We start from the raw sequence: 27,105 nt of genomic DNA on the forward strand, positions 1-27,105 counted from the left end.
CCCTCTTTACTGGCTCAAAGCTGGACGGCGCCTCAGGGGCAGACCCCGGCCATCAGGGCCTCTCTGAGACCCAGTGAGATGTCTTTGCCCAGCACAGGGGCCACCTCCTCCTAGAAGCCTTTCCCAGCAGGACTGAAGTTCAGCCTCTCCCTGCACCCTCAGACAGGGTCATCAAGGGGCCTGAAAAGTGAAAGTGTTAGTTGCTCATTCCTGTCTGACTCTTGACCCCATGGACTATAGCCCTCCAAGCTCCTCTGTTCACGGGATTCTCCAGGCAGGAATACTGGAGCGGTTTCCGTACCCTCCTCCAGGGGATCAAGGGGCCTCCCCGGTTACAATTCAGGGCACACTTCCCGGACCCTTCACACCCGGGGCCCCTGGGCACTTGCTCCGCCCTTGCCTGACCTCCCACTAGGCTGGGGCCTCCGCGCAGCACAGCGGATTAACATCTTAATCTACTGGGAGTAGGGGACCTGCTGAGCCCTCTCCTCCCGCAAATCAGGACAAAGAAAACTACAAACCCAGAGCGCAACCTGTAGATTGAATTGAAGATCTAAGACTTCTGCGCCCAGAATTCACTGATGCTGCGCAGTTCCCTCTCTCTCGCTGTTGAGGGCGGAGGAGCGGTAGGGTGTGCTCTGGCGGTGTTGGCGCCCTAAATCTGCCCTTTGAGTAACCTCCCCACGGTTTCCGGAAGAGAGCGGGTGCAGCGCAGAGAACAGGGCTTTGGGGTCTGAGAGCCTCGGCGCTGTCCTTCGTGGTTGAGCGGCCTTCAGGCCAACTCACCTTGTTTCTTCTCGAGAACTGGGGATCACAGTGCTTCCCTGGGGGGGGGGGGGGGCGGGGGTAGGAGGGTCCAGGACTTCGGCAGGTGGCTTACATTTGCGGAACTGGGCGCCTCTTCTAGATGCCCGGGCCAGGACGCCTACGCATTCCGGATTTCCTGGGAGCCTGTTCCTTCGCGTGTTGATGGGGGTCTTCCTCGATTGAACTCGAGGTCTCAGGAGCCTGGCCGACTTGTTTGTCGGACCCTGGCCAGGCTCACTGGCCAGAGGCGCTGCACGGGGCCCAGTGAATGGCTGCGGGTGGCAGAGAGGAGTTTGAACCAGGAGTCCGAACGTGGAGGCCAGGAAACCGTATAGGGCTTCCCACGTGGTCGAGGGGTGTCCTGCAGGCCGGCGCCGCATCTTTTCTCCCTGTCCACGGTAACTCGGGCGCACTCCCCATCCCACTCACCCACCCGCCGCGGGGCCCCGGGCGCGCGCCCCAGCCCCTCGCTCCGCCCCGCAGGGCCCGGGGCTGGGGATGGGAGCCCGGCCCCTTCAGTTCCCGCGCTCAGGTCGCGCCGGGGCCCAGGAAGTGGCCCCGGGCCGCGGCCCTCGCCCCGCCCCACTCCCTCCCGCGCTTATCACCTGCCGGCCGGGCGCGCGCGACCGGGGACGGAGGGCGCGAGGGGAGCGCGCGGGCCGCCGGGCACCGGGTCGCGGGAGGTGAAGCGCGGCAAGGATGGCGGCTGGGGGCCGGGAGCTGCGGCCGCTGCTGCTCCTGCTCTCGGGGCTGCTGGCGCTGGGTCCCGGCGCGCGGGCGGCCAAGCTCAACATCCCCAAGGTGCTGCTGCCTTTCACGCGGGCAACGCGCGTGAACTTCACGCTGGAGGCCTCGGAGGGCTGCTACCGCTGGTGAGGCGCGGCCCGGCGCCGGGCCGGGGCGGGAGGCGGGCCTTGCACACGGGCGGCCGAGCGGGCGTGCTGCAGGTGCGCGGGCGCGGGGAGATGGCCGCGGCCCCGGGCAGGTCCAGTGGGGCCTGCGGCGCGCGGCCTCCGGGCCGGGCCGGCGCCGGGAGGCGGGGAGCCGCGCGCCCCCCGCAGGCCCGCGCAGCAGGTGCGCCGGCGCGCGCTCGGGCCCTGGGTTGGCGGCCGATAGGCCAGTGCCCGGGCTACTGGCCGCTTGTGACCCGGCGGCGTGCGCGCCGGTCGCCGCCACTGCGCATGGCGCCGCCCGGGCCTCGGCGCGCTCGGGCAGGAGGGGGCCTGCCAAGGCGCGGGGGTGCGGTCAGGAGCCCAGCGGTCTGCTGGACTCGCGGAGGGCGTCTGGCGGGTGCGGCTGAGGGCCTCCGAAGGCCTGTCGGTTCCGGGCTTCCGTAGGGCCCCTCTGCTGGGGGAGAGGGTCGCACAGGAGAGCTGCTGGGCCCGGGATGCGCGTCCACGTGGTCGCACTCCTTTCTCGTTCAGGCTCCGGGAGGGGTAGTCGGCGCCCTGCAGAACCCTGGGTTAGGAACGCAGGCAGCTTGCTGGAGTTTGTCTGGTGATTCTTGCCTGGCGACGGACTGGTGTGGGAACCTGGCTTGTGGGGAAGCCGGGAAGGTGTGCGTGGGAGTTGAGTCAGCAGTGCAGCGTCTTGGGAAGGAATGTAAGCCTTTGATGAGAGATCTTTCGGACAAACCCTTGGTTTTTAACACATGATACAACTACATTGGAGAAACAAATGGCAACACAGTCCAGTATTCTTGCCTGGAGAATGCCATGGATGGAGGAGCCTGGTGGGCTACAGTCCATGGGGTCACAAAGAGTCAGACAGGACTGACCGACCAACACTTACACCTACGTTACAGATGAAAGATGCAAAAGAATGGTTGGTGATTTACCCCAGGTTGCCCGCAGAGCAGGGTTGGCCTGGATTCCTAGCTTGCTGGGGGCTCAGGAATTCTGCACCTTGTGGGGAGTGTGATCTGGGAACCCCAGGAGCTAATGAGACTAGGGGTACGCCTCACCCCAACGTCGCTGAGTGATGCGGTCCAGCCGCTGCATCCCTCAACGAGGGAGAAGAAGGAGAAGAAGGTGGCCTGAAGGGGCCTCCACCCACAGCAGGTTCATTCCTAGCAGGGTGCTGAGTGCTGGCTGTGGCCGAGGCCCTACCACACCTCCCTGCCACCTTGCCGGAGATGAAAGGGAGGGTGCCGCCCACATGCTACACCCTTGCTCCTTCCTTCGTTGCTTGTTTACAGGCTAGACAGTGTATCAGGTGTGATCGCACTGCAGAGTCCAGCAGGTGTTAAGTCTGTGCGGACAGTTGTCCGTGCACATCCAGAGACCGTGGTGCTGGTCCTCTGACTGCTTTCTCCTGAGTCACTTCAGTCGTCTCCGACTCTTTGCAACCCCATGGACTGACTGTTGCGCACCAGGCTCCTCTGTCCATGGCATTCTCCAGGCAACAATGCTCAAGTGGGTTGCCAAACCCTCTTCCAGGGGATCTTCCCAACCCGGGGCTTGAACCAGCATCTCTTGCATCTCCTGCATTGCAGGCAGATTCTTTACCACTGAGCCCCGTGCATGCGCTACTAGTACCTATTGTTTTCTGAAGGTCCCCTCCTGAAATGACAGTCCAGGTTAGCCAAATGCATTTTCGGGCTAGTGCCCCTGCACCTGGTGGTTTGTATTTCTGGCTTGGTATCAGAGGCTGATCTTCGCTCTAACTTTTCTACGTCCTGTCCAGGACCCCCTGTCGGGGGATCAGCTGTCAGTCCAGACTTTTCCTGAGACTGTGCTCATTCTCTAGCTGAAGTTGTCTCTTCTCTTGATATGGGGCCAAGGAAAAGGAAGCCCACTGTTACAAACAGCTGGCTTCAAGTGAATCCCCTTGGATGTCCTTGTGTGCTACTTCCTGAGATTCTAGAGCTGTGTTTTTTGTTTTTGAAGTAACAACTGTTTTTTTTTTTCCCCAACTGCTTTTTTCTTTGAAAAACTAATGGATTTTAATTTACTTATCTAGCTTCTTAGGAGGAAGGGGGAAAAAAAACCATTCTAATCTCTGATGCATCAGGGAGTGCTAAGTACCTTATAACTTGTTTTGAATCTGATCCATAGTTTTTTATTGCAAATGTGTGACTGCTTAAGTGTCTCGGAGGTGTTTGGTGCTGTGACTTCTCCCTTAACGTCACAGGAAAATCTTCTGGAAATGTTTATTTTCAGTCTGCTCTTCCTAGTCCAGTCAGGTGTTGTTTTCGTTTTTGAAGAGTCTCTTCTGGAACTTTAAGAGTGGGTGTGCAGGCAAGCTTTCTATCTGCCTCCTTCTTCGCCCACGGAGGTCACTGTGAAGTCTGTGAGGTGGCGAACAGAGCACGTGAACCCCCCGGACCCTGGGGGAGTTTTTGCTCATCTTTGGATTTTCGGCCCGGCTCCCGGTTTACTGGATCGTTGCCTACCTGAGCCAGGGGCTTCAAGTTTACTTTTCCTGTTTCTTGATTTTATAGTATCAAATACTCAGGCAATTTTAAGGTGAAGAGAACTATAGAGAGCATCAAGTCAAAACTGTTCGCATGTCAGTGCGAGCCTCAGGAGGGAGGTGCTCTGGGGGACTGAGTGATGGTCTCCGTAGAGCGAGAGCCCGCAGAGGGGGGATGGGGGACAGGGAACGGTGCCTTCTGACCCACCCTCTTTGGGGATTTGCAGCCTCTGACTAGTTGGCCAGACCTGACTGAACCCCTCCCGTCATACCAGCACTGCTGGTTTTGTGACAAGTTCCTGATTCTTTTTTGATATTTCATGTTATTGCTTGGGTGCACGCTCAGTCGGAGAGTTGTGTCCAGCTGTTTATGGCTCCATGGACTGTAGCCCACCAGGCTCCTCTGTCCATGGGATTTCCCAAGCAAGAGTACTGGAGTGGGTTGCTGGGCTGGTGACCAGGGCCTGGCTGTGCCCCCCACCACCCGGCCCACGGGTCCTGGTTCCCCCGTGGGTGCTCGGGTCCCCCCTCGCAGACCCACAGAAGGAGGTGACCGAGTGTGTTTACCGAGTGGACCTGCTTCCCGGGTGGTTTCCTTCCTGCTTCCCTTGCCTGTCCCTGACCCTCACCCCACTCTGCTCTCGCGGTGACGTCCGAGGTGACTTCCGCCCTGTCGGCTCTGGCTCGTGTGTGTGTGTGTGTGTGTGTGTGTGTGTGTTGGGAGGATGGTTAGCTGGTGGGTGGAGGGGGGCTGTGTCTTCCTCTGCCCCCACCCACCTCTTCTTTGCACAACCATCACTTCTCCTTTTCCCACCCCTGACCTCCCCGTCCTTGGGTTCCCGTGTCCGGTTAGACACCCTGAAGATAACTTTCATTTCTGGTGCCAACATGTTGTTTCTATTTTTTCTTTTTAAACAAAAAAAATTGGTAAAATGCACATATCATTAAAGTGACCATCTTCGTGTCCAGATCAGTGAGATCAAGTACATTCACGTTGTGGGGCCATCTCCGCCATCATCTCCAGAATTTTTTCATCTTCCCAAACTGAGACTCAGTCCCCGTCCGCTAACCCTCCTCCCTACCTCCAGCCCCAACATCCAGATTCTAGTCTCCTTAACACCCTGTGATAGCAGCCTGTTTCCTTCTTCACCCCCATCCCTGGAAGTAGCAACATTGTTCTGACTCATGTTTGTTTTTATGGTTACTTCAGATGGATGGCAAATGATATGGGCTTTCTATGCTAGTGATATACAGTTTCCTCTTTAAATATTTTTCTGGACTTCCCTGGTGGTCCAGTGGTTAAGACTTGCACTTTCATTGCAGGAGTGTAGGCTACAGTTAGATCCCTGGTTGGGGAACCAAGAGCCCACATGCCTCAGGGCGTGGCCTAAAGGGCGTGGTACTTTAAGACTTTTTAAAGTACCTTTTCAAGAAAGAAGAATCAAAAAAAAATTTTTTTTTTAAGTAGGAAAATGATGCAAGGGTAACTTGGATGTAACTGGATATAGAAAGAGAGGGGCTGGGAACCGGGGAAGGTGCAAGTGTCCAGGCAGCCAAAGTGTCCAGGCAGAGCCGCCGCGGTGGGTGGGTGGCCAGACACCCAGGTCCAAAGGCAGGGGCATGAATACTGGAGGTGGGGGTGGCAGAGGCAGCCGAAGAGCAGAACCAGTTTTTCTGCTAATTCCTTTGCATATTTTGCGTGTTCCTCCCCACTTAATCCTGAAAACAAAACACCTCCAGAGTGACCACCCACTGCACAAATACGGAACCTAGCAGAGCCAAGTTCAAAGCCAGGTCACAGGACTCCCCTGGAGGTCCAGTGGTTAAGACTTTGCTTTCCAATGCAGGGGGTGTGGGTTTGATCCCTGTCAGGGAGCTAGGATCCCACATGCCTTGTGGCCAGAAAAGCCCCAAAACATAAAACAGAAGTAATGTTGTAACAAATTCAATACAAACTGGAAAAAAAAAAAAGATCCCCTTAGAAAAACAAAAGACAAGTCACAGACTCCTCAGTCCTGGGATGCCCAGGAAATGTGCCGGGCCTTCTCATCAATGGCTGTCTTACCCAGGTCCTTCAGTAGGGTTTTCGGAACGTGGACGGCACGCTGAGAAGCAGTATTAAGGCTGTGAGCGGGGTTGGGGCAACTGAGGACGTGGAGTCGTTTTTCACTGAGGTCTGTCGGCCTGGACGCTCCTGTGGGCGGCTGCAGGCAGAGGGGGTCAGCTGGCTCTGTTTTGCACAATCTGGGTGCATTTGTCACAAGAGGGGAGGGTGGGGTCCCGGCCAGGGGTCTAGAGACCAGCGTCACTGAGGGGTATCTAGGAATGTGCCCTTGAGCAAGTTACTTCCCATCCATCTGTTGCTTCTGTGGGTGTCATATGGGGGTTTCAGTAGGGTTGTTGGGGGGCAGATAAAATATTTGTGCTGCGTTTCGTTCTGTGCCTGACACATAATAAGCACATAATAAATGACATTTTTTTTTTTTTTTAAATATAGTGCCAGTAGTTTGAATGAAATGAGACGACATGTCTTGAATAATTCAATCAGGGGGTTTCACTTGGCTAGACTCTCCTGAGTTGCCTGCATGTGACAGGAAACTCAAACCACAGTAGTTTAAATAAAGTTTAAGTAAACTGAGGTTGTGTAAAGTTTAAATAAGCTCTGTTTTGGCAGAGTTTGTTTCAGGCTGCACGCAGGGCTCGGTGAGGTGAGCAGAGCCTGGTCTCAGGTCCTAGGTCTGGACCTCTGCCCGGGGCTCCCTAGGGTAATTAGACAGCAGTTCCAGGCCTGCAAACCCCATCAGGGCTGGCGGGGCACACCCTGGGTCTGGACCCCGCCAGCCCGGGGTTCACACTGCTGACTGACCAGGCCTCCCAGTGTCCCAGGAGCTCATGGTCTGAGGGTGGAGAAGAGCGGCACCCCCAGAAAAGCTGGGTGCTGTTACTGAGGAGGGGGCGGAGACTGGGCAGCCAAAACCCACCACGGGTCCCCTGCAGGAGTGGCACCCACACATGCACATTTACGCATCTCTGTGTGTTTCTGTCGGGGGCGGGGACGGTATGTACACCCTGGGTTTGCTCCGCTGGGGCCCTTGACGGGAGCTGCTGTGATCTGGCGGGGGGGAGGGGGTTGTCTTGCTGGAATGTGGGTGAATATTCTAGAGGAAAGGAAGCAACACTGCCACAGGCGGCCAGCCCTGCATCCCAGGCTCCGCCTGCTGTGGGGTGCCCCACCCCACCTTCCGTGCGGGACGTGGGGGAGGGTTCTCAGAACACCTTGCTGCCTTCCAGTCCACTTAGGACACTTGGTGAAATTAAGTTTCTAGTCACAGATCTTCTCATAAAGAAAACTGCAAGCCCGTGTTGCCTCACTTGTAAATTCTGTGAAACGTTTAAGAGCAAATAGTACAAATCCTTTATAAGCTCCTTCAGGAAAGAGAGAGAACAGTCATTTCCTAGCTTATTTTTATGAGGCCAACATTACATTGATTGCAAACCAGGCACAAATATTACAAGAAAAAGAAATTCACAGACCCAGAGTTCAAGATTCCTTAACAAAATAGCAAATCAAATCCAGAGAAATGTAAAAACAGTAATGTATTATGACCAACTGGGGCGGTTCCCAGGAATGCAAGGTTGGTTTAATACTAACCAATCAGTGGAATTGCTTGACCAACAGAAAACAATTCTTCTATCAACCAAATGAAGAAGAAAAGTCATATAACGGTCTCAATATGTGCAGAGCATTCAAGAGTCACTTATGATAGAACGTGCGGCAAATTTGGAGCAGAAGAGAATCCATGACAAAACGAAATGAAGGTGTTAGTTTCTCAGTTGTGTCCAGATCTTTGCGACCCCGTGGACTGTAGCCCACCAGGCTCCTCTCTCCTTAGAACTGTCCAGGCAAGAATACTGGAGTGAGTTGCCATTCCCCTCTCCAGGGGATCTTCCTGACCTAGGGATTGAACTCGGGTCTCCTGCAGTGCAGGCAGATTCTTTACCACCCGAGCCACCAGGGAAGCCTGTTGACCCATTAAAGGGCATCTGCAAAAACTGGCACCAGGGTCTTACCTGCGTGCAACAGGGACAAGAAAAGAGCACGCCGTGGACTCTGTCTTTATACTCGGTCTCCGAGGGAGTCTGACAGGGAGCAGGGCCCTGCCAGCCGGGTTCAGGGTCAGGCTTCACTCTGGGAAGCCGATGGGCAGGTCCGGCATCAGTGATCATAATCTAGAAGGACCCCTGTTCTCTTCCTTCCCTTAAAAATCAAAAGTTCTTGAGGTTGGAATCTCACCAAATGCCTCAGGGCCGCAAGCCCTTCATCTGGACACCTGCCCCTGGTTCCTGAGTTTGAGAGCTTTCTATGTGCGAGGCCCTGGGATAAGATGTCTGTCATCCTATCTAATCCACCCCAACCCTTTGCAGCAGGTATCATTTTTCTTCCCATTGTACCGATGCAGAGGCCCAGAGAGGTTGAGTTGTTTGTTCAAGGTCACACAACTGGTGTGTGTCAGCGCCCTGCTGTCCTGGGCCTTCACCTTCTCAACAGAGAACAGGGCCATCTCCCCAGCACCGCCTGTGCCAGGGGCCTGGGGAGGGCCTTCCAGCTCCTCCTGCGGGCCTTGGGGCGAGTGGGTGAGCAGGGAGGGTGGGCAGGCCTGCCGACCGCCAGCTGAGATGCGCGGAACGACAGGTGGACAGGCTGAAGCGGCTCTCACCCTTTCTGAGCAGTGGCATCAGTTCATTTAAACTGGGGGCAGGGCCTTCCCTGGTGGTCCAGTGGTTAAGAATCCGCCTTCCCATGCAGGGGGCGTGGGTTTGATTACCTGGTTCAAGAACTAAGATGCTACGTACCACGGGTCAACCAAGTCTGTGGGCCGCAGCTGGAGAAAAGCCCGCACCCTGCCACAGAGGACCAGCGCAGCCAGCATAAAATAAACGGAAACTTTAAAATAATTAAAACAGCAAACAGAAAAACTGGGGGCAGAGGAAGGCTCTTGTGCAGAAAAGCCATTGAGCCTGAACCTGCTTCTTTGGCAAACACGAGGCTGTATCCAAATGACCTGGCTGTTGGGGCCAGTCCCCGCGTGGGCATCTCAGCCTTCCGCCCCACGCGGACCCTGTCTTCTCTGTCGAGTGCCCAGCCGTCTCTGAGCCTGCAAGGGTCAGGCCGGGGAAGCCGTTGCGGCCCTCTTGCCGTCTTTCCCTCTTTCCCTGCATTCCTCGCCTGTGTTCTCCCCAAGCCGCGTGGGCACAGTCTGGTTGTTAGCGCTCCCGCCAGCCTTGTGGAGGCCGCTCGCTCGGTCCTTGTCTTAGATACCCTGGAGATGGAGGCCGATGGACAGACCCCGCCCCTCACAGCTGTCCCAGGAATGCACGCTGGTATTTCCTCCCCAAAACTGCAGCCACTCAGCCACTGTTGCAGGTTGCCTCTTTAATATCCTGCCTGTACTAGAACATACTGTTTCCTTCAAAATGACTACCTTTGTGAACATTGGAGATGCTTGTCGGTATTAACATCTAGGAACTCATATGTTTGCTACATTTGTTTTTCCTGAAACAGTAAAGATGAATGTGTGCTAATTAAAAGACATCAAGACTCAATCTAAAAACAGTTCATCTGTGCCTCACTGCTCTATGGCGCTGTGTGTTTCTGGGGAAAGCATCGGGTAATGTGAGGACTGTCTGATCTGGGGTCACACATACATAGTTATAACACTGGCCCTGCCACTCGTGGCTGTGTGGCTTTGGGGAAATTACTCAACCTCTCTGAATCTCAGTTTGGCTTTATCCACACATGTCTGCTGGAGGGTTAAGTAATCTGATGGATCGAAGGATTTAGCTCTGGGCTTAACACAGGGTAGACAATTCCTTTCATTATCTTCTATGCCCTCCCTATATTGATCAGGTTCTCCAGAGACCCAAAATTAATAGGAGATAAATATGTGGCTTCCCAGATGGCGCTAGTGGTAAAGACTCCACCTGCCAAAGCAGGAGACGTAGAGACGTGGGTTCAATCACTGGGTTGGGAACATCCTCTGGAGGAGGGCACGACAACCCACTCCAGTATTCTTGCCTGGAGAATCTCGTGACGGAGGAGCCTGGTGGGCTACAGTCCACGGGGTCACAGAGAGTTGGACATGACTGAAGTGACTTGGCATAGACGAGTGCGGGCTTTTTGTTCTAGTCAGGCCTCAACTGAGTGTCTGAGGCCCACCCATACTGGGGAGGGTAATTTCTTTTACTGGTCTACTGGTTTAAGTGCTCATCTCATCCCCAAACACATCCCTCAGACACACCCAGAATAATCTCTGACCCAGTAGCTGGGCACCTCATTTCCCAGCCAGACCGACACATAAAATGAGCCACCGCACGCCCCCAGCACACTTCTGTTTTTTAAAAGAACCGTGTCTGGATATCTCTGCATTTGCCGCACGCAAAGAGCTCCTGCCTGTCATCCCTTCTTATCTCCACTCTCTCTGCCTGGCTTGGGCTGCAGGGCGATTAACCGTCATGTCTGTGAGGGATGACCCTTCCTCCCTCCGTGGAGGAGGTGATTCTTCTCTTGCTAGGTCCTGGAGGCAGAAGCTTTCCAGAAGTGTGCACACATGGTCAGCTCTTCCCTTCCCAGCCCAGGAGGGAGGCAGCCTCCTCTGTGGGCAGCTCTCGGGCTGACCCAGAGCTCTGAGATGCAGACACAGCACTTCTGAGGGACTGAGACATGATTCGAACGGCAGGAAACATCCACGTTTGGACTTGGACCCCTGTGTCCTGACCCTGGCCCTCGAAGAGGCCCTAAACCGGCCCCTCTTCCGTTTAAGCCTCAGTTCACCCCGGGGGCTGTGGAGGCTCAGATGGTAAAGAATCCACCTGCAATGTGGGACACCTGGGTTGGACTCCCGGGTGGGGAAGATCTCCTGGAGGAGGAAATGGCAACCCACTTGAGGATTCTTGCTTGGAGAATCCCATGGATAGAGGAGCCTGGCGCGCTACAGTCCATGGGGTCACAAAGGGTCACGACTGAGCTATTAACACTTTCACTTCAACACTTCACTCCTCCGTAAAATGAGGGCACAGCACCTCGTTAAGTTGCATCTAACGTTGCCGGGGAAATACTATTATTTAGAAGTTAGGATAATCCAGAAAAGAACAGAGAATAACACAGTGAACACCGTATTCCTAGGGTCAGAATTAGGCATTGTTAACAGTTTGTGTGCTTGTCTACAGTTTGGCTTTTTTCCGGTAAGGAGACGTTATGGGTAGAGCTGCAGCCCCCTTTGCTGCCCTCCTACTTTTCACCCCCACACAGTCCTCACTCCGAATTTGGGCTCCAGGGGTCCCTTTCCCTTTCGAATCCCTGAGAGCACCTTCCAAAGTGCTTTTTCCACTGACTCACACGGGGACAGGGACACCCGACACCAGGCCCCTGCTGGGCTCTCTGCTCTTAAAGGCACAGCGGGAGCACAGGGGCCTCCAAGCACCCTCCAAGGTAACGGGGAATAGCCCTCTGCGGGGGACAGAAACACCCCTCCAGCCCGTCTTAAACCCTCCAGGTGGTTGGGAAGAGCCCGCCAGCTTCAGAAGTGGGGCCCTAGCGCAGGGTGAGAGGGGGCGGTGGGGGTGGGGTGCGCTTCCAGCCTCCCTGCTCCCTGTGAGGGTGGGCCGTGGCTCCCTTGCCCTGAGCTCCCCTGTGCGGAGCCGCCTTCTGCTGGCTGGACCCTGCCATAGTCCTGGAGTGGGGGGCAGCTGCACAGGCTGCCCTGTGTTATCTCAAGGCTGCACTTACTGCCCTTGTACCCACCCTAAGTGTGAAGAGGAGGGGCTTCTTTAAGAGCTGGGAGCACTCAGCCCAGGCTGGGATTGGACGCCATCTTCAGGGCTCTCCAACCCCTGAAGGCCTGCCCCGGGGCCACTCACTGTGTCCGGAATGCAGGGGCCCCGGGTCATAAGGATGATTGGGATGTTTGGGGTGAAATAATACGTGTCATTAAAATTAAGATCAACCAGTGATCAAATTCTCACCCCCCCGCAGTGGAAGTGCAGAGTCTTAACCACTGGGCCACCAGGGAAGTCCCTACCTATTGCTTTTTAATAAGGCAACAAAGACATTGTAAATGTGATTAGCTGTGTATTTCTATTGGACAGGGCAGCTTCGGGCTGTCCATGTACCTAGCAGAGCCCCACAGCCCTGGAGGCCCTGGATGAGGGGTGGGGTGCTCCCGGTCAGTCTTGGGGGCTGCAGGCATCTCAGGGGCCACCCATGGAGGGCCTGGGCGTGTGAGGAGGACTTCAGGCTTCTCGGACTTAAATGAGGGCAGTCTCCTCTTATCTGCATTGATTTTTTTCCTGGGAGAGTGAGATTAATTCACTGCCCTGAGGGAGTGAGAAAAGAGCTTGTCATCCCTGTTCTTGAGGCGCCTAAGATTCGGGGTTGGGGAGGGATTTATAGCCTAGATTCCTGGCTCCCAGGGGCCATTGAACAGGGTACACCACATTGTTTCTCAAAGTTAGAAGCAGAAAACGATGAACTGTCTTATTTTTTTTTTAAAGACTCTTAAAAAGAGCAGTTTTAGGTTTATTAAAAAATTTGAGCCCAAATTACAGCAATTTCCTGTATATATCCCTCCCCCCACAGCATCTGCCACCATCAATATTCCCCACCAGATGGTGCATTTATTTCGATTGATGAACCTGCACATATGTGTGTGTGTGTGTGTGTGTGTGTGTGTGCACACGCGCTCACTCCTGACTGACTCTTTGCGACCCCATGAACTGCAGCCCACCAGGTTCCACTGCCCATGGAATTTCCCAAGCAAGATACTGGAGTGGGTATCCATGCCCTCCTCCAGGGGATCTTCCCTACTCAGGGATCAAACCCAGGTCTCTTGCATTGCAGGCAGATTCTTTACCACTAGCACCACTTGGGAAGCTGTACCTACATGGACACCTTATTATAATAAAAGTCTGTGTGGTATGTTACTGTTCACAGTTGGCATTGATTCATTGTAGCCAGCCAAATGTGTCGTGACTTGTATCATTAGAGTGTCATACAGAATAGTTTTACTGTCCTAAAAATTCTCTGTGCTCAGCCTATTCATCCCGCACTCCCCTTGTCATTGAAATTTTTTTAGAAATTTGAAACAATTTTAGATTTACAGGACAGTTGCAAAGATAATACAGAGAGTTCCTCTGTACCTTCACCCAGCTTCCCCGACAGTTACCATCCTTCAAGACCAGGAATGTTGAGAAAAGGGAAACAGTAGCACTGGTACTTGAGTTAACTAAACTCTAGGTGGCTTGGGTTGCGTCAGGGTACCCACTGAGCTTCCTTCTTTGCCCCCCGATCCAAGCCTGAGCCCTCCGTCACATTTGTCTCCTTGGTCTCTCAGATCTGATCTATGTGTGTTTTCTGTTCTTGTTTCCACGTCAGGTTTTTTTTTTCCAAAGTGAAGTATAGTTGATGTACAATGTTGTGTTAATTTCCACATCAGTTTTGTGTGTCTATGTGTACGTGTGGGGAGGTCTGATGCCCTTGGAAATCATCTTGGAACAGGAAAGCCTCTGCATTCTCTGGTGTGGGGCGAGGCTGCGCCCAAGGCCTGCTCACTCCTCCCTGTCTGGCTCGATCTGTGCTGTCTCCGTTGGTCTCTGAAATGCACTCTTCTCAGGGGACGTCTCTCAGTGCGGGGACCACAGATGCATTTCCCTGGGGACTGAGACGTTCGTTTCCCTCAGCCCCACTGCGGTTCATTCTCAGAGTAGGGGTGTTGCTGCGTCCTGCTGTGTGCTGGGTGTTCACAGTGTCTGAGCATCCGAGCTGAGCTTGGAGAGGCTTGCATCAACTTGGAGACGTCTGTTGGGTGTATTTCACACCATTGCCTTTTCACAGCAGACTGTACAAGTTTCCTTCTGAGTAACCCAGGACACTGAGGCTCCAGGCAGTGAAAGCCCAGGGCAGGGACGGCAGCCTTGACTCGGGAGTGCCCACTCCCTGCTGGGCACCACGCTGCACGCAGCCCTGGGGACCACGGGTGCCCTTCCCTGGGGCCTCCCCGCCTGGAGCACTCCGAGGGCAGCCCTGACTGCTCTGAAAAGTGGGAATCAGATTAGAATGTTCACCTGCTCAGGATGGCCCAGGGGCTGGTCATCATCCTCAGAATAAATCTTAGCTCCTTCCTGTGGCCTCCAATGCCTGCTTGCCTTCTGCACCCCGTGTCCCTGACCTCAGCACCCCATCTCCTCGACCTCAGCACCCCCCATCTTCCTCACCTCAGCACCTTGACCTCAGCATCGATCTCCTCGACGTTGCGAGTGGCCCGTGCTCACCCGGCACTGCAGTGTCCACTCTGCTCCTTCCCACTCTCCACATCTCACTCCCCTGGAAACTGCTGTTACCCCAGGTCTCAGATGAGAAACCTCATGCTAACCCCGGGTGCCTGCTCGTCATGCTGTCCCTTCGGCCGGTTACTCCAAGGCCCAAGTCTCCGTGGGAAGTCACGGATTCTGCAGATCCGTCCGTTTGAATGTTTCCCTGCCCTTCTGCCCGCCTTCACTTAACCTTGGCCCTGAGTGTGCTGGGCTGTTGTGCCTGGTCTCATGGTTCCCGTTGGCGGGCTCTGGGTCTGCAGAGCTTGTTGGGGACGGAGGTGACCATCTGGGAAGCTGCCGTGAGCCCGGCCCAGCCTAGAGATCAGCGGGTACCTGGCCTGTTCCCCTCCCTGGGGCTTGTAGGCACTTTCTCCACTGATAGTTATTTCCAGTTCCAGGGCATTATCCTGTCAGGACTGCTGAACGTAGGGGTGTTTCCAAGTGTCCCGGCTCCTGTGGGATGACCTCAGGGTGGGCGGAGCCTGTTCCCAGCAGAGGGGCTCGGCTGCCCAGCTCACCCCGAGTCTGAAGCTGGCTGAAGCTGGCGGAGCTGTGAGTCTGGGGCAGCTTCGGGTCGCAGCCCTGCCTCTCCAGCGGCTCCAGGGAGCGCGCTCTCATCTTTCTGCTGCAGGTCGTCGACCCGGCCGGAGGTGGCCAGTATCGAGCCGCTGGGCCTGGACGAGCAGCAGTGCTCCCGGAGGGCGGTGGTGCAGGCCCGCCTGTCCCAGCCCGCCCGCCTGACCAGCATCATCTTCGCAGAGGACATCAGTAAGGGCTTCTGGGCCCCGTGTGGCCCTGGCGGGGATGGGGGAGGCGGGGACATCCTACTGAGACCTCGGGCCACTGGGGCTGCGGAGCCCGTGGTCCGGCACACTTTCTCTTCTCTTGTTGGGTCACAGGACGCCTGCAGAGTGGGTGGGAGGGTCACCAAGCAAGCAGCACCCAGCCCGGTTCCTCCCGCCAGCGCCGTGTTCCACTTTCCCTCCCATGGAGGGGGGCTTCCATTTCTAAGTTGTTATTTCTTACTAAAATAACCCTTAATGGACGTTGATTCAAAATGAAGAGATTTGTGCAACGTTCACTTCCCCATGTTTAATTTACCATATTATGGTCATAAGGGGCTTTCCAGGTGTCACTAGTGGTAAAGAACCTGCCCTCCACTGCAGGAGACGTTAAGAGTTCAATCCCTGGGTGGGGAAGGTCCCCTGGAGAAGGAAATGGCAACCCACTCCAGGATTCTTGCCTGGAGAATCCCATGGACAGAGGAGCCTGGCAGGCTGGAGTCCATGGGGTCACACAGAGTGCTCAGAAAACAACGAATTTTCCATTGTGCTTCCCCCCCACCTAAGATGGCATGAAAAATTTCCCATTTTATTGTAGGATTATTTTTAATGGCTGAGTAGCTAGCATTCCACATACTGGATGTTCAGATTGTTTTCCAATGTCTGTTTCAGTGTTATATAAGAAAATCATGTTACACAAGAGAACAATTTTGGGTTCTTTCAGGTTATTTCCCGCCAAGGATGGAGTCTCAGCTTTACTGGGTCACAGCCTATGTAAATATTTTTAAGACTTTTGATAATGAGGCTGAATTAGTTTCTCAGAAATTTAAGCGTGTACAAGTAGTTTTATATGATGCCTGGAGAACAGTCAGAATGATTTTTTATCACAAGCTGTTATTTTTTTACCCTAGAGGATTCTCCAGGTAATGCCATTTATGTATCTTATTGATGGAGCAAGTAAAAAAATCTGTGTGGATGTGCACACACTCTTTTATACTAGAGTGAGAAGGGCATGGTGAACCCACGCCAACGTTCTTGCCTGGAGAATCCCATGGACAGAGGAGCCTGGTGGGCTACAATCCATGGGGTCACAAAGAGTCGGACACGACTGAGCGCCTTAGCACGTAGGTGATAGTGTTACGCAGAAGCAGTGTAAACACACGCAATGCACAAGCTCTGGGCGTAGTTCCTGGTCTCAGGGCAGGGACAGGCGTCAGGGTGCCAACTCGTCATACCCGAGCCTTGTGGGGAGCTCAGTGGTCACAGCCTGACCAAAACCAGGAGGTCTAGGAACTGCTCGTTTATTCTGGGCTGTGCTGGGCCTTGGTGACGGCGCGGGCCTTTTCTCCAGTGCTCTGCTCCCAGCGTCTCAGTGCAGTGGCTTCTCCACGGTGGAGCAGGGCATGCGCTCAGCACCTGTGGCTCCTGGGATCTTCCCGGACCAGGGATCGACTTGTGTCTCCTGCATTGGCAGGCGGATTCTTGACCACTGAGCTGCCGGGGAAGCCCCTTGCCACAGCTTTAAATGCTGGTGTCCAGGGTGGAAAAGTACAAGACAGACAACCAACGTGCCCGCAGAGCCCTTACTTCCTGGATGTCTGGGCTGACTCTCAGGCCCAGTGAGGCTCCAAAGGGTGACTTGGTTCTTCCAGCCCTGTTTTTTGGGGGCCGTTGGTCACCCCCAGTCTTTGTCAAAGCCTGAGACCGCCCACCCTGCGAGGCGCTGGAGGGGGTGTGGGTCCCCCACTGGCTGACCGTGCCTTCCTCCCTGCAGCCACCGGCCAGGTCCTGCGTTGCGACGCCATCGTGGACCTCATCCATGGCATTCAGATTGTCTCTACTACCCGCGAGCTCTACCTGGAGGACGCCCCGCTGGAGCTGAAGATCCAGGCCCTGGACTCGGAAGGTGAGGCCCCCAGGCTGTCCGCCCTCCGCTTGCCCGCCACCCGCTCCCCCCCTGAGGGGGCTGCTCTGGCCAGAAGGGTGACGCACTGCAGGTTGGGACCACCTCTGAATGGACACTGGGATCCTGCGGACAGCAAGTCCACGGCCATGGCTCCACAGGGCCTGGCCCTGTGCCTGGAGGGACCCCAGGGGTACAGCCTGTCTTTGGGAAGCTGACAGCATTGTCTGGGCAGCGGTGGGAGCTGAGAGCGGCTCGCAGGGTCAGTGCCGTGACCAGCAGAGGCCTTGAGGGCTGGGCTTGGCTTTCTGGTCCGGAGTGCAGACTGAGTACGTGTGTGTGTGCACATGTGTGTGTGTGTGTGTGTGTTGTGGCTGGTGCGTCTATGCTGGCAGTCCCATGCACCGTCTTTCCGTTTGTAATAGAGCGTTGACTTGTTTGGGCTGGGATTCTTCTCACGTCGTCTGTTTTGCTGGGTGGCAGGCTGCCCGGGCTGTAGCCGACCTCTTCGTCAGGGAACAAAGGGAGTATTTGTAGGTAGAGGTTTTGTTGAAGAAAGTAGGTCAGGCTCAAAGACATCTTTTCAACAAAGGAGCTTCTAAAACTTGCAGTCTAAGTCAAGTCTCACCTTGTCTTTGAAATCTCCCCTGATCGCTCTAGCCCCTGCTTTTAGAAACACTTTTCCAGATTGGGGTTTCTCGGGCTCGTGGGGTTGACATTTGGGGCAGATAGGCCTTTGCGGTGGGGGCTGCCCAGGACACACACGGCAGGCTGGTCAGCAATGTCCCTGGTCTCTGTCCTGGATGCCAGGGGCACCCCCCGAGCTGTGACAACCAAAACTCTCTCCCAGCCATCGCCAAATGTCCTTGGGGGTCAGAGTCCTGTTTTGGAGTGTCTCCCAGCTATCTTTCCTCTCTGCATCATTCATCTGGTGAGCTGCCCAGCTTCTCTGAACTGCCCTCTGATCGGCGAGACTGACATAGGGATGCTCAGCTCATTGTGAGGACGGACCTGGTGAGCGGACGTGAAGGGTCCCACCCCGCCTGGCCTGTGGTGGGCGCTCAGTCCGCTAGGCATCAGTGGAGTGGGCTCAGCCTCTGGAGTTCCGCCAGATACTGGGGTGTAGCCGGGCTGGGGAGCATCTCAGGCTGGGGGTTCACATGTAGGTCAGGCCCCATGTGCACCCCAGCACACGCTGTCTGTAATCACACGGGGGGTGAAGTGTGACGGGACAGGATGGGGGAGCAACCCCAGCAGGCTCAGAGGCGGGGCGTGGAGATCACACAGGTCAGGACAGTTTCTTAGAAGCTGTGATGCTTGAGCCTTGAGAGGTGAAGGGTCTGCCAGGCAGGGATCCTGTTTCATCCTTGAGACTGAAATTGGAGAGGACACACTGCCGTCTCCTGCTGCTGAGTTTTTTCTGGGCTCTGGGTTCTGCGCCAGGGTCTGGGGTCTGTTTTTTTGGCCTGAGGCCGTCTGCAGGGTGCCTGTTTGGGTTCATGATTTTCTGATCTTTCCCAGCCTGCATGTACCTGGTGCCCGGGCAGCGCTGGGCAGCTCTGTTCCCCCAGATGCCCCCACTCCCATCCTGACACCCAGGTTCTGCTCAGAGCACCTCCCATCCCCTTCTGGATCTCTGCTCAGAGTCCCAGCCCCTCTGGTCACAGCCTGCACCCCTGCCTCCCTGTGATATCCTGTCCTCGGGGGCTCCCGGGGTGGGGTGAGTCCCTTCCCTGTGAAACCCCCCCAGCGCTTCCCGGCCTGGCCTTGGGGTGCAGGCACTTTCACTCTGCCTCTGGGCAGGGTTGGGATCACTCCATTCCCTGTTTGACGTTGGACTTTGGTCCAGCAAATGTTTGTTAGTGTTTGCTTACTGTTTTCCAGCTGCTTCCTGGGACCAGGGCCAGGGGCTGAGGGGGGAGGTGCCAGCTCCAGAGACCGGGTCCTGGCATTTCTTCGTTACTGTGAGCACTTGGCACACAGTAGGGCTAATAGATACTTTTGAAACAGACAAGCCCCCAAGCCTGCAAGCTCCTGCTGACCGTGGGGTCCTGCAGCCTCTGTTGCTGGGAGGCACCCTTGCTCACTGTCCCCTCTGAGAAGTTGCTGTCTCCTGTGGCTTCATCCCGTCTCCCAGACATCAAGGCCAGCTTCACGTAGGACCGTGTGCGCCACAGGGCCCTGGGCCTGATTTAACGCCTCACTGCTGCTGTCTTGAGATTTTAACGCGTTTCTTTTCGCGCTTGTGTGTGGTGAGAGGGGTCCGCTGGGACGTGGAGTCTCGGGGACTTGTGATCCTGCTTCCCTGCCCCCTCCCTGCCCCCGGGGTTCTCTGCCACCTGCGCCCCGTCCCCTGGTGTCGTGGGTCCTGCCGGGCCTCTCCCTCGTGGCCCTTGCCCCGTGATGACGGCCGCCTTCCATCCCCCTGGGCTGGGTGCGTGCACACCGCGGCGTGTCGGGTGGAACACAGCCAAGGCCTTTCCTGTCCCAGGACCGCCCGGTCCAGCGGCTGCGTTTTGGCTAGAGTGAGCCTCTCTGCGGGCCTCACCCGGCTTCCGAACACATCTGGGCACAGGCTTCAGAGGTTTAGCCTGGGGGTTGGGGGGCCGGGAAGGAGAGACGCTGACCCCATTTCCCTGGGGCCTGCTCAGCCGGGACGCAGCGTGTTGGTTCAGCAGCTGGCAGGGGCAGACCCCGGTAGCTGGCATGTCTGTGTGTAACCTGAGTTGCAGGGCAGGGACTCTGGGTGCCTCTGAGAGTCTGCACTCATGTTGGGGTATCTATGCCATTCAGGGGAGCGCCCCCTCATCTGGCCCTGTGTCTGGGGCTGTCTCTGCCTCCTTCCAACCTCCCCAAGCCTGACTTGCCTCCTGGTGCCTTCCCTTTGGGATGAGGGCCCCAAGCGGACCAGGGCCTGCAAACCAGGTGCTGACCCTGCGTGTGCACCGCCCCCACGTGGGTGAAGCTTCTGGAAGCCCACGGATGCTTTCTGCTCTAGGAATGGTCCCATAGTCATCCCTCCCTTACATCTGAACATGCAGGCGGGCAGGGACTTTGACGCTGAATAACAGAGCTCCAAGTGTAGCCACTGAAATGGATGAAGACGGGGACTTCTTGTTGCCAAATTCCAGGTTAAGAGACCCTAGGAACCTCCCCCAGCCTCCGTCTCCTTGTCCTCAGACGGCTCTGGTGAACTGGCTGACACCCTTCAGGCCCCTCGCTGGGAGCACTGTCTCCTCAACAGCCCTAGACCTCAGAGGTGGGCTGGGGCAGATTCTCAGACCTGTCTGACTCTAATAGCCTTGGTCTTCACACCGTAGAAAGAGGTTTTCGAGGCCCCAGAGGCTCTGTTTTGGGGACTGGCTCGGTGGGGAATATTCACAGATGATTGAGGTGGAGCGGGAGAGGCAGTAGGGTGTGGTGGGGAGTGTGGCAAGCTGGCCGGAGAGGCTGGGCAGCCGCGGGTCACTACAGGAAGAAGGGCCCAGACCACTGGATCTTCGGACCTGTGAACTTGGAAGTTGGATACATACATTGCATTTCTTTATTTGAAATGATGGGGACCGGTGGAAAGGGGCAAGATCAAAATCACCTGGGGAAAAGGCAACCATAGCTCCGGGCAGGTCAGGCCTCTGAGCCCCCGTTTTCATCTCCCTCCCTGTTTCTGAGCACTGCCCTTACCCTGAGAAGGTGTTTGCCGAGGGTATCAGACCCTGCCTGGGTCCTGCTCCTCCAGAAAGCATCACCTAGTCACGTGCTGGGCTCCGCCTGTTCTCACGTCTGGTCCAAGGCGTGCCGACGGCAGTCAGGACTTCAGAGAGGCCAGCTGTGCGAGGCCCATGTCCTCCACCCGGGACCTGGGGTCTCGGCATCTCAGGGAGGAGAAAGGATGGGCAGGTGAAGCCAGATGGCCGGGGTTCCTCTCCCAGCACGGGGAGGGGATGGGGGGCTGGACTCACAGTCTCAGGAGCTGCTGTCTAGACTGTAAAGCGCTTACCCACTCGAGGGGTGATGGGTGCACAGGTGGGACAGGCAGCAGGAAGGACAGAGTGTGTCCCTGGGAGACCTGGGCTCAGGGGGCGTAGCCCCACTCAGTCACGTGACCCCGATCCCTTACGCCTCGGTTTCCCCTCCAGAAGGGAGGCTGCAGATGGTGCCCCCTCCCTCATGAGGGGGTGGTGCCGAGTCCACCGCCCCTCCCCTTGGCCCCGGGGGGGTTAATTCGTGTGCACCCCCCCACCCCCCTCCGTTCCTGCAGGAAACACGTTCAGCACGCTGGCCGGGCTGGTCTTTGACTGGACGATCGTGAAGGACACGGAGGCGGACGGCTACTCAGACACCCACAACGCGCTCCGGTAAGAGGCTCCTGCCTTTGAAGGGAGGCGGGAGGGAGGGTGGGTCGGGGGCTTTCACCCTCATCGTCACTGTTAGCACCCCCGTCAGTGAGGCGCCCAGGACGGTCCCCAGGCTGCCCCGGGGCTGGTCAACGTGTTCAGCTTGCACAGCCATGCAGGGGCCTTGTCCCGGGTTGTGTTCTGGGGGCCATTGTCGAGGGCGCTGGGCTGTCCAGCTGCGGCAGAGAAAGCTCATCCTGATAACCGGAGCTGTCACGGGGCGCCAGGGAGGGATGGGGAAGGGCCCCTGTGTGGGGTGAGTGGGTAACGGTTCCGGCTGGGAGGTCCCTCCAGCAGTGACAGCCTCCAGGCACGGGAGGCCGCCTGTCCCAGCACTGGGCGGGGCAGGAGGCGGGGGGTCAGTACTGCAGACGGACAGACGCCTTGTGAGATGGACTCGCTCCCCGTCTTGACTTGACCAGTCCTCCCGACAGCGTGTGGCTTATGTTCCCCTGTCCGCTCGCCTCAGATTGGTAAGGGCTGGAGCTGGACTTGAACTGTTCTGGTCTGTGTGAATCCTCACCGTGCCTCATGGCGGCCACTGGCCCCACCCTGGCCGTTCACACTTACACCAGGGAAGATGGGGGGTTCCGGTCCCCGATGCACTGACCCCATCAGGTGCTCGTTAGCTGTGTGGCCGGTGTTACCCACACTGGACAGGGCGGACAGAGCGTTTCCACCGGCAGAAGGTTCTGCTGGCCGGCAGTGGTGCGCTTCCGGAGTCCGGGCTGATATCCCCTGATAGGAGGTGGCTCAGTGGTAAAGAACCTGCCTGCCAACGCAGGAGACGCATAGATGTGGGTTCGATCCCTGGGTCAGGAAGCTCCCCTGGAGGAGGAAATGGCAACCCACTCCACTAGTCTCGCCTCGGATATCCCATGGCCTGAGGAGCCTGGAGGGCTGCAGTCCATGGGGTCACAAAGAGTTGGACACGGCTGAGCGACTAAAAAACAACAACAACAAAAGGCTGCATTGCATGTTGTGCTGTATTAAATACGATTTTGGGGGGGAGGAAGACTTACTTTTTAAAGATTTGCACCAATTTTCAGCCTAAAGAAAAGTTGCAAGTACAATACAGGAAGTGGATTCCCCAAACCATTTGAGGGCAAGCAGCCAGCCTGGTGGCTGTGACCCCCGATTATTTTAGCGTGCATTTACCACCTCTTAGGACATTTTCCTGCGTATCGATGAGACAGTCATCACAGTTAGGGAATTAACACTGATGCCTGCAATCACCAGACCTCATTTAAGTTTTGCCGATTTATCCCATTTGTAGCAAAACACGCAGCTCAGGGCTCCCTGCCTCAAGTTGTCCTGTCTCTCCTTGTCTCCGTCAACCTGGAGACTTGGTCCAGTCTCTTGGTCCTTCTTTGACTCCCGGGATGTGGGACTCATGAAGATTGTAGTCTAGATATTTTGTAGAATTTTCCCCATTCCTGGAGAAGGAAATGGTAACCCACTCCAGTATTCTTGCCTGGAGAATCCCATGGACGGAGGAGCCTGGTAGGCTACAGTCCACGGGATCGCAAAGAGTTGGACACGACTGAGCGACTTCACTCACTCACTCACTCCCCCAGTCCAGGTTTTATCTGACGTTCCTTCTGATCAGACCCAGAGCTCTGCAGGAACATCACCAGAGGCGAGATTCCGCATTCTCACTGCATCTTATCATAAAGCTGCACTGACTTTGTTCTCTGTCATCCCTCAGGGAGGGTGGTATCTGCCAGGTGCCCCACTCTGAAGTTGCTTTCTACCCCCCTGCAATTAATAACATTTTTAATGGGGAGTTATGAGTCTGACCTCTTATTTATACTTTCAAAAGTCTAGCTCAGGGCTCCAGGAAGCACTGGGGCTCAGCTCACGGCCATTTCCACAGCAGGCACCCTCATACCCTGACACCCGTGTAAGCCAGTTGCCCTCCTGGCTCAGAGCTCTTTGGGGGCTGGGCCGTCAGCCTCCATCTCCTGAATGAGCTCTGGAGCTCCCGCTGTCTTGTAAGCCCAGAGTGCGGGCTGTGGGTCAGAGAGACCTGGCGCCCAGTCCTGGCCTTGTCGTGTCCTGCTTGCGGCCGTCGTCAAGGACTGTGACCCCCTGAGCACCAGTGTCCTCCAGCAGATGGACGTGTCACCGTGCCCACCTCCAGGGGTGCCGGGTGGGGAGCACGTTGACGGGATGAGAGCCCGTCTCCAGGCCCGGCACACACTAGGTGTTCAGGAATTCTGGCTGCCTGCCCCCATCCACCAGCCCTGCTTCCTGCCCTGACAGCGGCCCCGAGCTTCCAAGCACTGGACGTGAGCCGAGTGCTGACCCAAGAGTGCTGAGAGTGTTGGAGCCGGAGTGTCCTGGACTTTTATTCAACTCAGCATGAGATTATTTACAATAGCTAGGGTATAGAAGCAACCTAGATGTCCATCAACAGAGGAATGGATAAGGAAGTTGTGGTACATACACACAAGGGAATATTACTCAGCTGTAGAAAGGAACGCATTTGAGTCAGTTCTAATGAGGTGGATGAACCTAGAGCCTATTATACAGAGTGAAGTAAGTCAGAAAGAGAAAGACAAATACCATCTATTAACGCATATATATATGGAATCTAGAAAGATGGTACTGATGATCCTACAAGTAGGGCAGAAAAGGAGACAAACATAAAGGACAGGCTTGTAGGCACGGGGGAGAAGAGGAGGGCGGGATGATTTGAGAGAATTGCAGTGAAACATGCACAGATGTACCTGGTGGCTCAGACTGTACAGAATCTGCCTGCAATGCAGGAGACCCGGCTTCCATCCCTGGGTCGGGAAGATCCCCTGGAGAAGGACACGGCAATCCGCTCCAGTTTTCTTTGGCTTCCCAGGTGGCGCTAGAGGCAAAGAACCCGCCTGCCAGTGCAGGAGATGTAAGAGACGTGGCTTCCATCCCTGGGTGGGGAAGATCCCCTGGAGAAGGAGATGACAACCCCCTCCAGTATTCTTGCCTGGAGAATCCCATGAACAGAGGCGCCTGGTGGGCTACAGTCCATAGAGGCACAGACAGTCACAGAAACGACACTACTGAAGTGACGTAGCATATACGATAGGCACTGGGAGTATGATGCAAGATGCAGGGAACCCAAACCTGGTGTTCTGTGACAATCTAGAGGTGTGTGGTGGGGAGGGAGACGGGAGGGGGGTCCAAGAGGGAGGGGGCGTGTGGATAGCTACGGCTGACTCATGTGGATGTATGGCGAAAACCATCACAATGTTGTTAAGTAACTATCCTCTAAAAAATAAAAAATGATAAATAAAAAAAGAACCAAAGCTTTTCTGTATGCAAAGAAAAAAATTTCAGCATGCAATACCTCATGAAATGAGGAAATGAATCACCGCAGTGCTCGGCAGATCTTGGGGAGAATGAACATGTCTGACTGCTCTCCTTCGGGCGGAACGGGGGGCTTATTTATAGATCTCAGGCTGTCAGGAAAGATTCAGGCTGGCCCCACTCACCAGCCTGCTCTCTGGGGGTCCCACCCCATCCCGAATTCTCCCTCCCTTCTTCCCACAGCCTAACCGCAGGATTAGGGTAGGAAGCAATGTGATCCCTTGTTCCTGACACTTGAGGGGTCATCACTGAACCATTTCCCAGACGCAGGAGCTGGCCAGGGTGAGGAGACTGGGGCTAGTGGGGAGCCCTGGCTGGGCCTCTGGTCCTGGGGCTTACCTTTCACGCCCTGAGACCAAAGCTTTTCATAAAGTTGACTGAGTGAGTGAAAGTCGGTCAGTCGTGTCCAACTCTTTGCAGCTCCGTGGACTGTAGCCCACCAGGCTCCTCTGTCCATGGGATTCTCCAGGCAAAAACACTGTGGCGGGGTGGGGGAGGGGAGGGGGGGTTGCCATCTCCTCCTCCAGGGGACCTTCCCGACCCAGGGGTCAAACCCAGGTCTCCTGCATTGCAGGAAGTTTCTTTACCACATGAGCCGCCAGGGAAGCCCTCAGCTAAGTGGGCAGTCCTCAAATTTCAGTGCCACCTTTGATCACAGTCACAGCTGGAGGTTTATAAAATGCAGGTTCCCAGGCTCCATGCAGACCAAGGGCCAGTCCAGGGCCTGAAAGCCTGGGTGTTTCCGGGGGGACGCTGGAAGTTCTGAGGCAGGACGTTCTGGGGACGGTTTTCTAGGCAACACCCTAGGGTCATTTCTGTGGCGCCTGGCAGCACGCAGAGGAGGCACCTAGAGGGATGCGTGCGAGGCTCCTGGTTCCACGCGTCAGGGCTGAGCTCGCGCTCCTTTTCCAGCATCCTGACATTCCTGGAGTCCACCTACATCCCCCCCTCGCACATCTCAGAGATGGAGAAGGCGGCCGAGCAGGGCGACACCGTCCTGGTGTCCGGGCTGAAGACGGGCAGCTCCAAGCTCAAGGCGCGCATCCGGGAGGCCGCGTACAAGGTGGGCGCGGGCGGCCCGGGCTCGGGGGGGTCTGGACGCACGGCCCCGGCGCGCCTGCTAGCGGAGGGGGTGCCCTGCCGGGGCCGGGGTCTGCTGTGAGCCGCGCTTGGGGGCAGGTGGCCGGGGAGCCGGCGCCGCCAGCGCTGCACTCCCAAGGCGGTTCCTCCATTCACCCTGGGCCCCGGCCTTGAGCCCCCAAGGCCCCAACCGCTGGCTGCTTTCCAGAAAGATCGGCTCCGGGGTGCGCTGCCTCCTGCTGTGCGCTGGGGGTGGTAGCTGGTTAAGAGCTTTCTCAGCTGGTTCTGGTCCCGTGGAACCTGAGGACCCGTGTCTGGGCACCAGAGCCGGGCATGGAGACATGTCATCCGGTAGCAGCTGCCAAAGTCAGGGCCCCGGAGATGGGTGCTCCTCCCCTTCTGTAAGAGCAGGTGGGCTCGACAGGCTGGGGTGTGCCGCCCCCGCGCCCACCCTCCCAGAGCTCTCTGGGGGCCCCTCAGGGCAGGCCAACCGGCCTCTTTCCCAGGAAGGCTGGGCGTGTTGATCTGCTGACTGTGCAGTGCCCTGGGGTGGGGTCCTGCCAGGAACGGTCTCTCCAACAGTAACAGTCCTGTGGGACCCAGGAGCTCAGCACCCCACCTCAGCCCCAGCATGCGGTGATCTGGCGTGTTTCCTGGGTGGTAGTTACAAAGCCGGGTGGAGACATGAGAACTGGGGCGCTGGGGGCGGGGTGGGGGCGGGTCTGAGCTCCGGGGCATGGCCGAGCGAGGGTCCGCTGGTGGGCATGAGTTCAATGGGCGATGTGTCTCTGTCCCATCACATCTGGGCATCCTGTTTCTTCCTTCCTTCTTTCCTTCCTTCCTTTCTGCTATTTTGGTCCCACCACATGGCTTGCGGGATATTAGTTCCCCAACCAGGGACTGAACCCATGCCCTCGACAGCCAAAGTGCTGAGTCCTAACCCACTGGACCACCAGAGAATTCCCTGGGCACTTTCCACGGGCTGCGCCTGCTCTGGGCC

General features: G+C 56.3%; 1 protein-coding gene across 3 annotated transcripts in view; it reads left to right on the forward strand.

The window, feature by feature from the left end:
* Positions 1-1,456: 1,456 nt before the first annotated feature.
* Positions 1,457-27,105, forward strand: part of NUP210 (nucleoporin 210) — an 87,536-nt gene continuing 61,887 nt past the window's right edge. For all 3 annotated transcript variants that reach the window (XM_061128973.1, XM_061128975.1, XM_061128974.1), the window contains exons 1-5: positions 1,457-1,679; positions 15,221-15,357; positions 17,146-17,277; positions 21,533-21,629; positions 25,938-26,088. In XM_061128973.1, the coding sequence (XP_060984956.1) occupies positions 1,507-1,679; positions 15,221-15,357; positions 17,146-17,277; positions 21,533-21,629; positions 25,938-26,088 (690 nt within the window). In that variant the 5' untranslated portion in view covers positions 1,457-1,506. The remainder of the gene's footprint in view (positions 1,680-15,220; positions 15,358-17,145; positions 17,278-21,532; positions 21,630-25,937; positions 26,089-27,105) is intronic.

The sequence above is a fragment of the Dama dama genome, chromosome 24 (assembly GCF_033118175.1).
Source record: "Dama dama isolate Ldn47 chromosome 24, ASM3311817v1, whole genome shotgun sequence".
In the NCBI taxonomy this organism is placed as follows: Eukaryota; Metazoa; Chordata; class Mammalia; order Artiodactyla; family Cervidae; genus Dama; species Dama dama.